At 31.8% G+C, this 15,958-nt stretch overlaps 2 protein-coding genes across 6 annotated transcripts in view; both read left to right on the plus strand.

Annotated features, from left to right (window-relative positions):
- Nucleotides 1-6,859, plus strand: part of LOC107163172 (A disintegrin and metalloproteinase with thrombospondin motifs adt-2-like) — a 67,983-nt gene extending 61,124 nt beyond the window's left edge. The window contains exon 17 of the mRNA XM_015510447.2: nucleotides 5,775-6,859. Coding sequence (XP_015365933.2) covers nucleotides 5,775-6,047 — 273 coding nt within the window. The 3' untranslated portion in view covers nucleotides 6,048-6,859. The remainder of the gene's footprint in view (nucleotides 1-5,774) is intronic.
- A 2,090-nt stretch (nucleotides 6,860-8,949) lies between these two features.
- The window catches only part of cd (peroxidasin homolog cardinal), a 53,297-nt gene continuing 46,288 nt past the window's right edge, over nucleotides 8,950-15,958 (plus strand). The window contains exons 1-3 of one of the 5 annotated variants that reach the window (XM_015510457.2): nucleotides 8,950-9,105; nucleotides 11,000-11,144; nucleotides 14,459-14,613. In XM_015510457.2, coding sequence (XP_015365943.2) covers nucleotides 14,471-14,613 — 143 coding nt within the window. In that variant the 5' untranslated portion in view covers nucleotides 8,950-9,105; nucleotides 11,000-11,144; nucleotides 14,459-14,470. The other 4 variants (XM_089224343.1, XM_089224342.1, XM_015510456.2 and 1 more) reach the window with 4 other exon arrangements.

Consider the following 15,958-nt stretch of genomic DNA (forward strand, 5'->3'; position numbering starts at 1 on the left):
GGGAGATTTTTGATTCGAGTGTGATTGATATTGCAACTGCTTCTAGGTTTGAATTGATAGGGATTTCCTCCCAGGGGAAAGAGTTGTTTATAAGGATGCATACGCCACCACTTGCCCTCAGGCAGTCTCTGCGATTTTTTTTTGCATATTGGAAGTTTTTAATTATTGGAGGGGATTCATCGTATTTTAGGTTGGTTTCTTGAAGACATATTGCAATTGGATGATGTAGATTGATTATTAGTTTGATTTCTTCGATATTTTTGTGTAAACCATTGAGGTTCCATTGAATAATGTTTTTATGTTGTGACTGCATTTAAATATTAAGGTTTGTGTTTGAATTGAGATATATATATTTATTAAGGATTGATTGGATCAGTTCCAAGGGCTTTGTCGAGCAGCGTGCTGTAAAGTCTTGAGAGCCTATTTTTTATGCTTTGATTTTTCAATTTGGGTTTTATGTTTTCGATGATTTCAATTATTTCGAATTCAGTGATGTTGGACTGTTCTAATGTAGGAGATGGGTCGGCAACACTGAGGGTGTTTTCAATAATGTACTTAAACTGATCGTAATTTATTTTTAAGCCAGGTGTTTCTGAGAAGAAGGATTTTACTGGATCAAATGTTTCGTCGAGTTTTAAAATTATTTGTTCTAAGGAATTGGTGCGTTTTATTTTTTTAGGTTTTGGTTGAGGTGTTTTTATAGAATTTGCGATTGGCGTGTTAATGTCGTTTGAGATAATAGTTTGTGACGAAGCTTTAGGGGATGGACAGTTAGTGGTTATACTTGATGATGTAGAGGAGAGCGCAGATCTTTTTTTCGATTCAGATGTGGGTATTAGTGTACTATATTCTTGTGTTGATTCACTTGTTATTGAGTCGTCGAGGAGAGATGTTTGAATTGAGTTTTGCACTTTGGAAGTATCAAAAGTATCATTTGCATTATCTGAAGGAATAACTGTTGACGGAACGATATGCCCGGTCTTATCTTTTGAGATGATTGATTTGCTTGTAGTGATGTTGGGGTCGGATGATTCATATAACATAGCGTTTGGAGGATCTGGTGGGGGATTTTTACACAGCTTTGATGTGTGTCCAGTGAGTTTGCATTTATAGCAAGTAAGGGTGTCGTCTGTGAGAAAAATTCTGTGAAGTTCGTTTTCGGCCTTAACCAGTAAGGATTCTGGTATTTTATGAAAGTCTTCATGGTTTATATAAACTTGCCGCCTAAAGCTTAAGATATGCGCTAGATCTTTTAAGTTGAATCCAGCGTTAATGTGTGTTATCGGTGATAGGAGTTGGATATTGCGATTATGTAGTTCAGCAATAATTATATCGTTAGGAATAGCGGGCGATACATTAGAAATAATGATTCTTTTGGTTGGGTTTACTAGCCGTCTAATTTTTATAGGTGTGAGATCATTTAGTTTGATAATAGGATGATTTTTGATTAGAAGATCAACAGTGTTTTTGTCGTTGAAATAAACGCAAAAACGGTTGTTTGACATTCTAGAAACGAATTTAATATTTTTCGGTGGAATTATTTTGCTGATGGCTATGACGTATTCGATTTGTGGTATGTTATCGATAGAATCGAAGATGATTGCCTGTTCTTTTTTTGGTGTATTAACATTGCTGATGGTCTCGGCGAACGTTTTTTTTTTTAAGTTGTTTTTATCGGTTTCGGAGGGGTAGTTTTGAATTGATGTCGATTTTTCATTTGGAACGCTCTGTATATGGTTGGTTACATCGGTGTAAATAATATTTGCGTTATTTTGGTCGGATGGCTTGGATGTGTGGTCATTAGTGACGTTATCTGTGTTTGATGTGACGATAGGCGGCGATACATTAGTTTCTTTATCTACGGTGGTAATGGCAGTAACGGAAATACGAGTTGGCTCATTGGGTTTGTGTGTTTGGTTTTTTTTTGAATTTAAAAGTTTGTCTATTAGGTTAGGGGGGTTCTTGGGTGAATCACCCATTTTGGAGTTAATATTTCTATTAGGCGGGTAAATATAAGAAGGTGGTAGTTATATGAAAAATGTTCATATTACCTGATAGTCTTACGTAATTATTCTGAGTGCATACGAGAGCTAAAAATACGAGAGCGCGGTCGAAGCGATTAACGTGTTGCTCGGTCGATAGTGCACACGTAACTGATTATTATTTATTAAAATATTCAATATCGCACTTATTCTAAAATTCATAATTTATTGTATTTTAGTGAGGTTTTGAACTTTGAGAATTTAGATTCATATCATTTAAAAATGTATTTTAATCTATTTCAGGATTATTTCGTATTATTGGCGTATTATTTTACATGATTACATTATATTTAAAAGTCTTTGCGCTTACTATTATCTACGTAAATATTGTTGTTACAATTCTTTGTTCAGATATTAATAAGTAAATAATAGATGAATAATTGGAATTTGTATACAACGAAGGGACCAAAGTAATGTGGTATGTATATCTATGTGCCACAAAAAAACAAAAACAAAATTGACTAGTTAGATGATACCACACTCACTTTATTGTGCAATTTAGTACGTGATAGAATAATAATTGTAGAAATAAGTACGTTCGTTCGACATGCAATTAGTTGCATAAAAATTGCAAAATTTTGATACAGGTTTGAACTCCGTGGGGCTATGTGGGGGGGCCAACTTCACGAACGTGAAATAAGTAGACATAATAGATTATTATAAAGTATCACTATGGTGAGAAATACCGAATAATACCACTAGAGAAACGGTTCGTAAATATCTCTACCCCTCCCATCATTTAATATTTTATACTTGTCATTAATATTTTCAACTTTTGTTTTTTTTTACAGTGTTTGTGTACCTATGTTTTTTAGTCAATATGATAAATAGTTATTTATAATTATAATACTTAATAGTTTATAATTGTGTGTCAAGTTGTTGATACCTAATAGTTTAAGAAATTATTTTTGGACAGCGTTATCAGTCTATAGTCAGTGTTTTGTGTTTGAAACCTACAGTCGTATACTCGTATGCATAAAGTCATATTCGTGACAAAAAAAGCATCGGTTGCACCATATGCATTTTTAATTAACTAATATCAAAGTTGAATCAAATTTAATGTGATTATCTATGCCAATTTCGAAAAAAATTGAATATAAAACTTTTTAATAAATTATTTAAACTGCTTAATTTATTTTAAAATTCCATCAAAAACATCTAATTCAGACCTAAAATATTTCAATTGAAATTTTGAACGCTTAGATATAAACAAAAAACATATCTTTAGTACCTTGATAAAATGATAATATTATAAGAAGCATTGTCCTCTAAAAAGAAAAGTTGAGGAATTGATGATATGATTTTGGATATGATGCAGTGGAAAAATATCTAGTGGCATGTTATATTTTATCAGGAATTTAATTTATTATTTTTATTATTATTGAATTGTGTTTCTATGGCAATAAACAAAGCGTTTTAAAATTGTACCTATCCAGTCCAAAAACAAATTATTTACATTAATGATTAATATAATGACTATATTTTCTAATATTTTAAACCACTGTAAGCATTACATAATATCAGTAACCTTGAATTTCGTTTTCACATTTCCTTTTAATGAGAAACGAAAATGAAAACATTTTAATTGTCTATAAATTGTTTAAAAAATGTCAAAATTATCTTTTCTAGAAAATGCAATATATAAAAAATAATTTAATTGCGTCGTTAATTGCTAATTTCTAGAACGATTAAAGTTATATTATTTTAAAATCTATTTTTTGTTTCATTACATTAAATAGATCTTCGACCTATACGTTTGTTTTCGTTGTATCTAATCGTCATGGCACGAACATCACTACGGCCGCTCAGTATATTATTCGACATCGATTTTCCTCGATATATCCCGTTCGAAGCCGTAATCCATCTACTATAATAACTAACTCTGCCACACTTACTGGAGCAGCTAGACGTGTAGTATAATATAACTGTAATCCTACACTTGCAGCTTTTCATATACATACGTATCGAGTTACAATGTTTATGTTATTAAAACATTCATTTTTTTTTTACTTTAATGGTTTCACTCAGTGTAGTCTAGAGTCTAGAGTCGAGAACGGTCTTCGACCGTTCATTATAATTAGTATGATTTGTGTATAATACGAGTATAATAATATTTAAATATTATAGTATATTAGTGCATACATTGTATATAATAAACATTACAATGTATTATAAAATTAATTGAAGTACAATATTATTATCTGTTCCTAAACATTATAGTAAATAATGTACAGCTGTACTTGGTTATACTTTTGAAGGTATGACACTTAATATTTCAATGTTTATAGGTATACTTAAAGCACAACATTTTATGGTTAAGTATTAAGTTTTTTTTTTTTTTTTATATGTCATTCAATAAATGTGTGCCACACCGAACGTTACCGTCACGTCATCGTGTTATATCTGTATCCATATAAACCTCACTATACATTTTAGATTCTATGCGTAACGATAATGATTCATCATTTTTAATTACTATATTAATTCATTTATGTTTCCTATTTTGAATGAAATCAAAGTCTTTAATTGGTCTAGAAAAGTGGTACAAATTAGGATTATACATTAATATTTTTGTATTGCTGAGTAAATCCATGTATATACATCGTATAAATACACCGGGTATTATAACTCTATGGGTTGTACAAGTAAAATTTAGAATTTTATAACAATTTTTATTATAAATTGTCCGTAAATTGCAGGCCATAGTTGGATTTTTATATTATTATCATTAGGTTTTATACAAATGGAGCAATGCTAAAAATATTTACTGGAAATAATTTATAAGTTTGGTAACACATTAATATTGGAAATTGGAATATTTATATTTTTCTAGATATCAATTTTGAATTAGGTGTAACATGTTTAATAATAACTGATGCTTTTTATTTATTTTTTATTATTACTAAGAGTATCTAAAAATTAGTTAACCTATACCAGAAAAAAGTATGAAAAATGCACCAAAATATTGAAGTCACTATTTTTCTGGGTGGAAAATTTTTTAGGACTGAATTATTTACCGCCAATGTCAGTGACTTGTTTCGCAGAAATTTCATTAATTTTTTTCTAGAGGTTAATAAAATTCTAAGTTGTGCTACGTTACCTGCAATAATAACTGAAGAAAAACGCAATGTAACAAGTCCTTTGAGGTGACTTTTAGGGCAATAAGCCCACTTGCACAAACATTGGCAGTGAGTACCTTTGTACTATACAATATTGTTAATTAAATTTCGATGTATTTTTCAGACACCTATCACGTGTATTTTCACCATTGAATTTTTAAACGAATTTTTTACATAGATACATACGTTTTTATTTTTATAAAGACAAAAGATTATAAGTATACAAATTACAAATTAAATTTAGGAAGAGTAGTTCATAAGTAATAAGTATTAAATGTTTCGATGAGTGGAGTTAGTGTATGGGGTTAATGGTTATCCTACAACATTTTGGTCCACTGCTCCACTCATTAAAACTTTAAAACTTTAAACACTCATAATTCATACACTACTCTTCCTAAATTATATAGTACATATTCTATGTATCAAAATACTAAAAAAAAATACTTTTTTTTTTGTTGATAAACACGTTCTTTTGTATCGACTTGTCCATTATGTAAAAAAAATATTTTCAAAAACATTTTAACTTCTTGAATAACGAGTGTTGTACATTCAATGAATCACTCGGTATTGTTTACTCTGGCGTGTTTAACGGTCAATCGATTTGTTTTTGCAGAACGATTTGAAGCGGTCAGGCAAGAGTTCGGTCGATTCGGGCGGCGACTTCCCGATGATCAGCCAAAATGCACGACCGCCAGGACCGTACGTCGTACCGGAAGTCCTGTTGCGTTACTTAAGCGTGGGCGCTGACGGCACGCCTTTGCTAACCACAATCACGCCGGACATGGTCGATCAAACCGATTACAGCGATTGGTCGAGTGATGACTACGTTGACATGCCAGATAGACCTTTTCAACAGCGCTTGGAATATGCCGTTAACATGCGATGAGGCCGTGACTATGTCAACATCGCAGATGTCCAGTTTCAAAGGCATTTATCTAATTTACGGATCAGCCGTATACGCAGTATAATAATGATAATACTTAATAATATTTAATATTGATTGAAGTTTTCAAAATCAACTTACACTTTAATCCGAACAATATTATAATATTATGTTTAACCGGTTACATAACTATTACTTTTGCATATACCTACCGTAGTTTCAATTCAGTAGACTTTTGTGATTTTTAAAAACTACTTCGATGAAAAATATATTTTATTTCGTAAACCGACAACAGCAATAATGTAGATGGATAAATGCATCACTCTGTATATGGATACGTATCACTTAGTTTTTTTTTTAATATGACTTCATTTGGTCGATATTTGTTTACGTCGTGTCGAATCATTTTGGTATCACGTGGTTTTAAATTGATAATTTTTTGTTTATACATATACATTACAAGGTTGTGTTATTAGAAACCGATTTTTGGCTTTTGATAGGACATCTGTGAAAGCATTTAACAGATTATATAATTATATTTTAACGAAAACATTTTGTATTTTACGTTCGTTTATCGTAAGCGAACAACAATGATATTATGTACAAGTCCAACAATATCTACCCAATTATAATAATATATTGTCTTTTATCCCAATATTTTGTTGTGTAGCTATGTTTTATACTCATATAATATTATTATTATTGTTATTATCAAGCGCTCGCTATTATTGTGTGCGGCAACTAATGAATTAAACCTATTAAGCCCAAAAATGCGTTGATCGACGTTCTAATCAGTAAAGTTTTATATTATTTAACCTTTTTTTTCTTTTCATTTTTTTAAAACTCTTTTTGTTTCGTTACATTGTGTTCGGGATAACAATGGTTTTCAGTAAACAGTATATACGCGCCTGACGTACCCGGAATAAATAAGATTTTATATAATAATGGGATATCATTATTCATTTTAACAGTGTTGTATACCGTTGCAGGATTTAATCACGTATAATAAAGTAATTTCTTTCTCTCGTTAAGTTTAAACTGAAATGTGTGGTGTATCAAACGTGTACCTATATACATTAAATTGCATTACAATATTGCAATAATATTAAATGATATCGAATAATAATTCACTGAACCGGATTTAATCTTTGACTGTAATATATATTTTTATCAAATGTTATATAAACTGCTTTACGTTTTAGTTTATTATACGGCCTACTTACATGTACATTGTACATATCATAGAGTAATATTATTACTCTATGGTACATATATATACTCAAACAATTCACAAAATAGCTAATTATTGATAAATGTTTGCTCAATCACTGCGTTTTAATGAGTTTTTATATATTTTACACTTTTAAATGCCAACAGTTAATGAGAAGAAAATTTTCCAAGACTTTATAGAAGTCTATTTTAAAAGTTGTTACAAAAATGTTTACCAAATTTGTTTATTTGATATTCTGATCCACTGGATTTGAAACGTAGAAATATATAGACTGATATTAAAAACAAAAGAAAATTTAAATGTACAACAAAAGTTTGAAAAAACCCGTATTTTTCTCAGCCAGAAATAGGTATATATATGTATATGAGTAAACGGCCCCATCTTGAAAACATAACACAACGATGCAAATACGAAAAATGAGTTTCATCGTCCGCTGTAATACAATACTAGGTATATAATATTATAAAAGACGCAGATGATTTTTTATAGCACGTTGGACAAGAATACGACACATTACATTTTATGCGCCACTGCTGCAGGTTATGTTTATAATTTTCAGTTATATATTTTACAGGGTGATTCGCTAAGCACGCTTACTCTCGTTTTGTCCATTTCCTATGTACTAATTAAAATTACGATTTTTGGAATATTGGATTATCCTCTATGAAAACAAATTTTTAAATACAGAGATTTTTGTATGCTATTGTTAGACGAAAACTTCATTTTTTTACCATAAGAACCACACCATTTTGCTGTAAATTATTAAGATGGAATTTTTGAAAAATTGCATAACACTTCATGACTATTTTAGAATAATTTGGATGGGCACTATTTTTAATTAATTATATGAAATAGATGTATTCATAGTATAAATTTTTTATAGAATATCAAAAATATCGATTGATTACAATATTGATGACTGATGAAAAATAAATAGGATTGAAACAAAATCATATTATATTGTTTATGAATAAAACGGTAGTGAACGCGACTGATAGATCACCCTGTGAAGTATGCATATACAATATACATAATATTATATACGTTCGTAGATAGGTCGACTCGACGAAGTCGTACCATATGACTGGAGCTGTGCAATATATTATTATGTGCGTCCAACGAGTGGTCGTAATGTCATTTGTAGGTGGTAATAATATGGGCATATAGCTATAGTTTAGTTATTGTCGGTCAGTCGCCACAGCCGTTGATGAGACCGTTTCCCGACAGCAGTTGCGAACCCCAATAACACCGGACCACGGCGACGATGATAATAATAAAAAATAATAATATATCATTGCGGTTGATACGATATCGTCCTGTAGTGTGTAACCTATTGCGGTGTTGATTTTATCGAAATAATACAATTAGAAAACTAATGAAACGCCGCAGAAGTCCGCAGCAATCATTCTCAGCCGTCGCATGTCCACGTCAAATTTTAAATTCTAGATATGCTGTGAAGGTCTACGATTTTCTACGAACGGAAGGAAATTTACAAATTCATCACCGACCTTTCTGTCCACCAATTCTGCCATATTTCAACTATACAAAACCAGATGTTTTTCGTAATTTATCCCCAAGCCCTCATCCACCGTTTACTTGCGCCACTGTTGCGGTTTATACGGTGCAATGGCTGTGGAAAAGAGGGGTAGTTTATTAAAATATTATGTGTTTTATTCATCGCTTAAACCATCGACTAGGCCACGTCATGCCACTGGTCGTTTCAGAGTGCAGTACGTTAAATGTACAGGAAGCCCGAACGCGTGTCGCCAAAGGGTTGTTCAGTCCACTGCGGTACGCGAAGCCGATGCGATCACTGTCGTGCAAACATTGGTAATTATTATTATTCAACATTTTTTTCTTTATATATTTTTAGGAACATACTTTAAGCAGTCAGCAAGTACATAATATAAGGTTTAATATCCAAATGTATATTAATTCTCGTTTGCAAACGACCGCGTTGCTTTAAATTTCAGACTCTAACGATAAAAATAGTATATATTATTGATTTAAATTTTAAACAGAGTTTATTTCATTGTATTTTATATTATTACTATCATTATTACTGTTATACATTTAAAGGCATATACATAGGTTATACGCCTGCAGACGGAACACAATTGTATAAAAGCGACGTTCATTTTTTATTATCAATATTATTATTATTATTATTATTATTATTATTATAAATATTATTAATGAATGGCACGCCGTAATAAATAACATTAACTTTATAATAGCTTCCGTACACACATGCGCATGTTGATCGCCCCATAAAATATTCTATACGTTTTTTCCTTCCTATTATACATACATATTTATTATTATTATAAATTATATATTTTTTTACGACTTCCGAAGAGAAAACAAAGAGATCGGGATAACGAGTCATAATAACGTGGCATACTATAATATATATAACATGTAAAACAAATTCGAAATCCACATCAAACACTTACATGAGTACACGACGTATAATATTTATATTATTAATTGTACAAGCGATATCAAAAATTATCCCTGTCGTTGTCTTCTGCTAAATTGATCGCGTTTTATCGATCATTCGCCGGCGATTTTTGCCGAAAATGATGAGTGTTTTTATTTTGGAATTGCGTTCGATTTTTAACTGTATATAAATTCTCCCCACCACCAGGGGTAATGACTAATGATTCACGCCGCGGTTCATTACGACGATATTACTGTAGGTATACATGTATATATATGTTTACACTATTATAGTAATATTTCTACCAACGAACGACAACAACGATGACGGCGACGGCGACCCTATATAATCATTATTATAAATTTACAATCCGACGTTAAGGTATCGATTCGAAAACGTAGTCACCAGTCACACACTTGCAGTCATCGGTGCTTTTTCGTAGTGTCCAGTTCGTTTTACGTAATACGTTACACGCGCCAAAACAGTATCATATATAGGTACATATTATATTATAATGTATACAGAGTGAGTGAGATGTGGTTGTTTTCCACATTAATTGTATAATATATATTATTAATTATAAGATATAACGCATTCAACTCTATGTATAGTAGGATACTATATTAAGCTCAAATTGTTGCCCACGACCATGGTATATCATCGTAACCGTGTTATACCATAAAATATATTACTTCGACCATTTATCTATATTCTATACACTATTCCTTTCGATTTTCATTCCACAATCATCACGCCGTAGTATGCCGAGTCATTGGAGGGGAAATGATGACCGAGAGTGTTAGGGAGGTGTGATTGAGGGGAACTAGGATTTGAAGGGTTTCTCAATGGTGTTGGTTATCGCGATCACGTTTCCACCGACCAGTCGAATCCTACTACGTCAGTCGATCATGGTATATCGGCAGCAGTGATGCAGTACACCTAGATTTTTCGTTTTCAAGGTAAGTCCACATACGCGTACCCTGGGCAAAAAGGGAAATCCTCAAACTTTAAAACGATCGTTTTACGTTCAAATATTTCCTTACAACAGCCCCGAAAATCATACAGGTTGTCGCTGTTGTCGCTAATGTCCGTATCTATTATTATATACGAGTACTTAGTTATACTTCATTACAATTCACTGTACACTATAAATATTTTACAAATGTATTAGATTCAATATCTACATAAGTATAATTGTCTATGTGTTAAACTTTTATAATTGACACTAATACACCGTGTTATTTAGTACTAATTAACTAATGAAATCCAAATTATTTTCAGTTCTAAGATATTATAGAAGTCAAGAAATCTGTATGTAGACGTTTGTAACACCTACAAGTTTAATTCCAATAATATTTAATCAGTCTACGTCCAATTTGGCCCATAGCTTTGGTCTGGTGACTGTGCAGCACATTGCCCGGACGAGGTAAATTTCATTATACTACCTATTCCATACTTAGCACGTAACACTCCATTAAATTTTATTAATTATTAACCTGTTTGATATTATATCCTTGCAATATTGTACCTAACCATCTCGCGTTTAAATCGAGTAGGTACCTAATACACTGTGGTATATAGGTTAGGTCAGAAATTAACATCCAACCCAACATTTATTATATAGACACAATTTTTCACTCGACGTTTATTTATTTATTCAAATATATTTTACACCAATCGGCAGTTAACAAGGTTATATGTATGGTGGAAATGAGAATTAAGTAACAATAACAATAAGAAATAGCATAGATGCAAGGCCGTAGCCAAGATGAATAGGGTTCAGACTCATACCCCCAAATTAAAAAATTACTTTAACATTTTAAAATTTGCTTGTCAAAAAACATATTTATATTCTAAACACCATAAAAAAAAATATTTTATCAGGCATAGCGCCCATAGCCATACGAGTGATACAATATTAGTAATAGAAGGTAGCTAAAACAACTAAGGCTCATTTAGACTCGTAACTAGGAGCATTCTGTATAATGAATGATTATAACTATTTATAACCATATAGACAGTAGAATGGTTTGAGATTTAAAAATGGACTAGGTTTCGTTCCACCGGTATGAAATTGGAATGGAATTTCAGCAAGCAAATTGGGAGCGCTTAAGGTACTGAGGTTTACGAGGTACTTATAAGTTTTTCTCCTAATATATGATTTTGAACTAGTGAAATTTAACAAACAATTTTAGTATGATAGGTACAATGTATATGTATATAGTAATCAAACAGCATTACGACTGTCCCGCTACGAATTCGGATGAAATTCGTCATTGTCAAATTATGGCAATATTATATCGTTGGCAACGAGTCAGACCGTAACATAATAATATTATTATATAGTCGATTAAGATAATACGAATGAGTGTATGTAGACGTCGTTAAATCGCAAGCACTTGTACAAACACGCCATGTACACTACCACAGCGGCAGTGGCAGCAGCTGCAGCCTAGCGTAGAATTAATGTTTGCTAGGAAGCCCTATTCGCTTAATTTAGCATATTAAGACGCTATGCCACCCCATCCCCACGCCACCATAACAAGGCCCAAAAACCACCACTAAAACACTCACGCACCGACCCAGCGCCCCCACCAACGCGCATGGATTTGTAACGCCGACCCTAAATTTAACACGATGTACCTATACATATTTTATTATTAAACGTTGGTAACTGCGGTACATATAGAATCTATAGGTGTACAATACACGACGCGTTATTAATATAATATATGTATGTTGTGTGTACGCGCGTTTAGAGGAGAGGGCAACACCGGTCCACACCGTATGTGTATAAATATGTGCTCAAGCCGGTGGCGGTGTTATTGTAATATTATTATGTACTGTTAATATTATTTCGTACTTACCTGCCTTGCGTATTATAATAGCCATGTTGTCGATTCGTTAAATTCTCCCTCGCTTATACTACGTATAACGCTTTAATCGTATCGACCCGTGCAGTTTTTCGCCCTTAGTTTTGACGCAAACACGCGCAGTCCTTCAGCTTGGCGCCCTCCCCCCCCCCCCCCCCATCAACAATTCGTCGCACACATGGTCCAATTATAATAATATAGTGTTAATACCTAATTGTTATAGTTTTCGCAACTTGCTACTTCCATACAATATAATATAATAACTAGACATGTTTTTATACCTATACATTATATATTTTTTTTTATTAGTCAAGCATCAACTACACAGGTTTTAGCTTTTTACAAAAATTTTACACATTTACAATTTACATTTTTTTATACAAATCTATATTTTTTAAATATAAGATTATATTATGGTAGTTGGAACATGGACCAATTGCTTCGTAAAGGCTGTCGGGGATGTCAAAGTGTTTCCTAGCTTCATTGAAGTTTGAGCAGTGGACAATAATGTGTTTGATGGAGTAGTTTCCATTGCATGTTGGGCATAGGGGTGGATCTGTCTTTGCCCTAGGTGTTCAATGTACATGTGTAAATTTCGTGTGGCCAATTCTGAGTCTATTAAAAATTACTTCATTTTTTCTGTTCAGATCAGTGTATTTCGGTCTTCGGCCAGAGTTCAACAGAGTGTTTAATTTCTCATAGTTTGTTTTCCGTGATCTTGTGCCATTTAGTATTCCATAAATCAATGCAAATATACGTTTATTGTATTGTAGACAGGCACTCTAACTCGACAACTGACAATTATTATTAAACGTTTGATATGTTTTCTTTATCAGTCTTTTATGAAGCTTATTTTCCACAGCTATTCAAATGTTCAAATGTTTCTCTATTACTAACCTACCTATAATCTATACGTATCATTGACCAACATAATACAATGCGTCAAATCGTATTCTTTTTTTTCTTTTAGCCCTAATTTAGAACAATTTTGGCATTTATGTTGAGTTTTAAGACTTATTTATTGAAAATGTCCAAAATAATAATATTTACTTTTACACATATAGCTAGTGTTTTGTTTATTAATGGTTTATTATACAATTTATATCCATATGATGTTTTAAACATTTAAATTTATAAGCCAATAAGTATTACGTCATAATCAAAAAGGTTTTAAAAATATTTCCTAGTGCTTATATTAACATACAGGTAGCTGTAGCACACGCTTATGCAGTGGTAATTCCAATATTATATTCCAATATAATTTAGTTTAAAAAAAAAAAAATGTATTATTGCAACACTTCAAATAATTGTTAAATTAATTAAATATTTTGTCTATTTATTGGAACTTGCAAGAGCGTCGAAGAACCTATAGGATAGCTGCAGGCCAATCTTAAGTGAAAATGTTGTATAAAATATAATACAATACGAATGACGTCAATCTTTATAGCCACCTACCTATTAATATCGAATTAGGAAATATTTTTGGTATTTTTCCGTGTGTCGATGAGTTTTAAAATAATTGTCAAACTGTCATTAAATGTTTCCGTTGAAATCTACCACTGAAAATGTCCAGATATTTTGCCGAGTTATATGCACAGCTCATAATCGACGAAAGTACATCATAAATAATGATTTAATTGGTGACATGTGCTTGTGTGATTTATTAAAAATCAATTTTTACTTATATTATTTTTACCGACTCGTTCCACCGTCGTATAAACAGCCATACTGGGTGATTACACAGGTATGCTCGCTCCTCTTTTTTCTTCAATAACGGAGTTAATGAGCTAAACTATCTGATTTATTAGCAATGACGTATCACATATGTTTCTAAAATGATATGATATTATTGTTTTTTCCTTCGCAGGACATCACACCGATGGCGAACGAATGCACGCCGTTGACTAATACCGATGACGTCACACCGGTATCAGGTTCCGAGTACTTTTCGCTGTCGAAACATGAAACTGATCACACTCCTCCTTGCCTAAAACCTAGATGCTGTGTGTACGCCGCATTGCTGTGAGTTGTTATTTTAATTATTATAAAACGATTTAATATTATCAACTATACTGCGCTCACATGATACAATAAATTGATTTATTTCTCGAGGCATTCTGCGATTCTATAGATCGGCTAGAAAATAAAAATGTCATCAACCTACTTAAGTTGTAAACATATAATATTAATTATGCTGATCTAGAGTATTAAACCGCTCTATCGTATTACTTTAATGTATTTATAATCGTTCACAGCTTAACAAGAATGAATTAATATTGGTTTATACCCATTTTGCCGACAACTCGATTTGCCGACAATTATACCAGTTTTAAAATATTTTAAAAACATTCCCATTTCGCCGACAGTCTAGTTTACCGACATCTTGGTTTGCCGACAAATTATAAATATAGTTTCAATTTTCTCGATTCACCGACAGGTAACAATCATTTTTATCAAAAACGGATTTTATGAAAGCGATAACACAGTATATGTTGTCGATAAGTTCAATGATTAAATGATTTCCCACATATAAAATCCAGAGGGAGTTCAGATTGGTGAATTTAGTTCGTTCCAGCCGTGTGTACTGTAAAGTTCAAAATTTAATAGTTAGCCAGTTAAAAATTAAAATGGAATGGTTTAAAATAAAATCAAAAAAAAATCATGATTTATTAGTAGTAATTTTATTCATCGAGTGGATAGAATACGGGACACAATCGAATATTATAAATGCATACAAAATTGCGGCGGTCGTGCTATTTTGAAAAATAAAACTGACGTAATATTATCGAAGCCTCACAATCACCCAACACACGGAGTTGAGTTGGCTAATCGGGGCTTTCGAAATAAATTGAAAGTAAGTACAAATTTTGTAATGTTTAAGTAGAAATTATAAAAATATAATTTCAAATATATTATAGTACTTATTAAGCGCATTATTTTCCGAGTTTTGTTTGTTTTTTTTTTCTAAACTTTGATTAATGAAGGAGAAACTTACTCAAAACCTAAGGCATTTAATGAAATTAGGAGATCTGTCATAACTTCAGGAATATAGAAGGTGCTACAAATTCGGAAGTTATAGATGCTATTCCCGTACTCACCAGTATAAAAAGTTTTATAATATACCTATAGTATAATATAATGTTTATTTTTTTTATATAATATTTATATTCGGCGAATTGAGAGTCGGCGAACTGGGGTGTCGGCAAATTGGGTTTCGGCGACGTGGGAAGACACGTTAATATTCAACCAGAATTTTTTTTTTAGGTTTTCAAATATTATTGATTTTAATACTATTACAATTTAAATAATATCCATAAATTATATTTATGTATCTACATAATTTCCTAATCTAACAAATGACTTCTTA

This window comes from Diuraphis noxia, unplaced genomic scaffold (assembly GCF_037042655.1).
Source record: "Diuraphis noxia isolate RWA-SAM2 unplaced genomic scaffold, SU_Dnox_SAM2 contig0003, whole genome shotgun sequence".
Lineage (NCBI taxonomy): Eukaryota > Metazoa > Arthropoda > Insecta > Hemiptera > Aphididae > Diuraphis > Diuraphis noxia.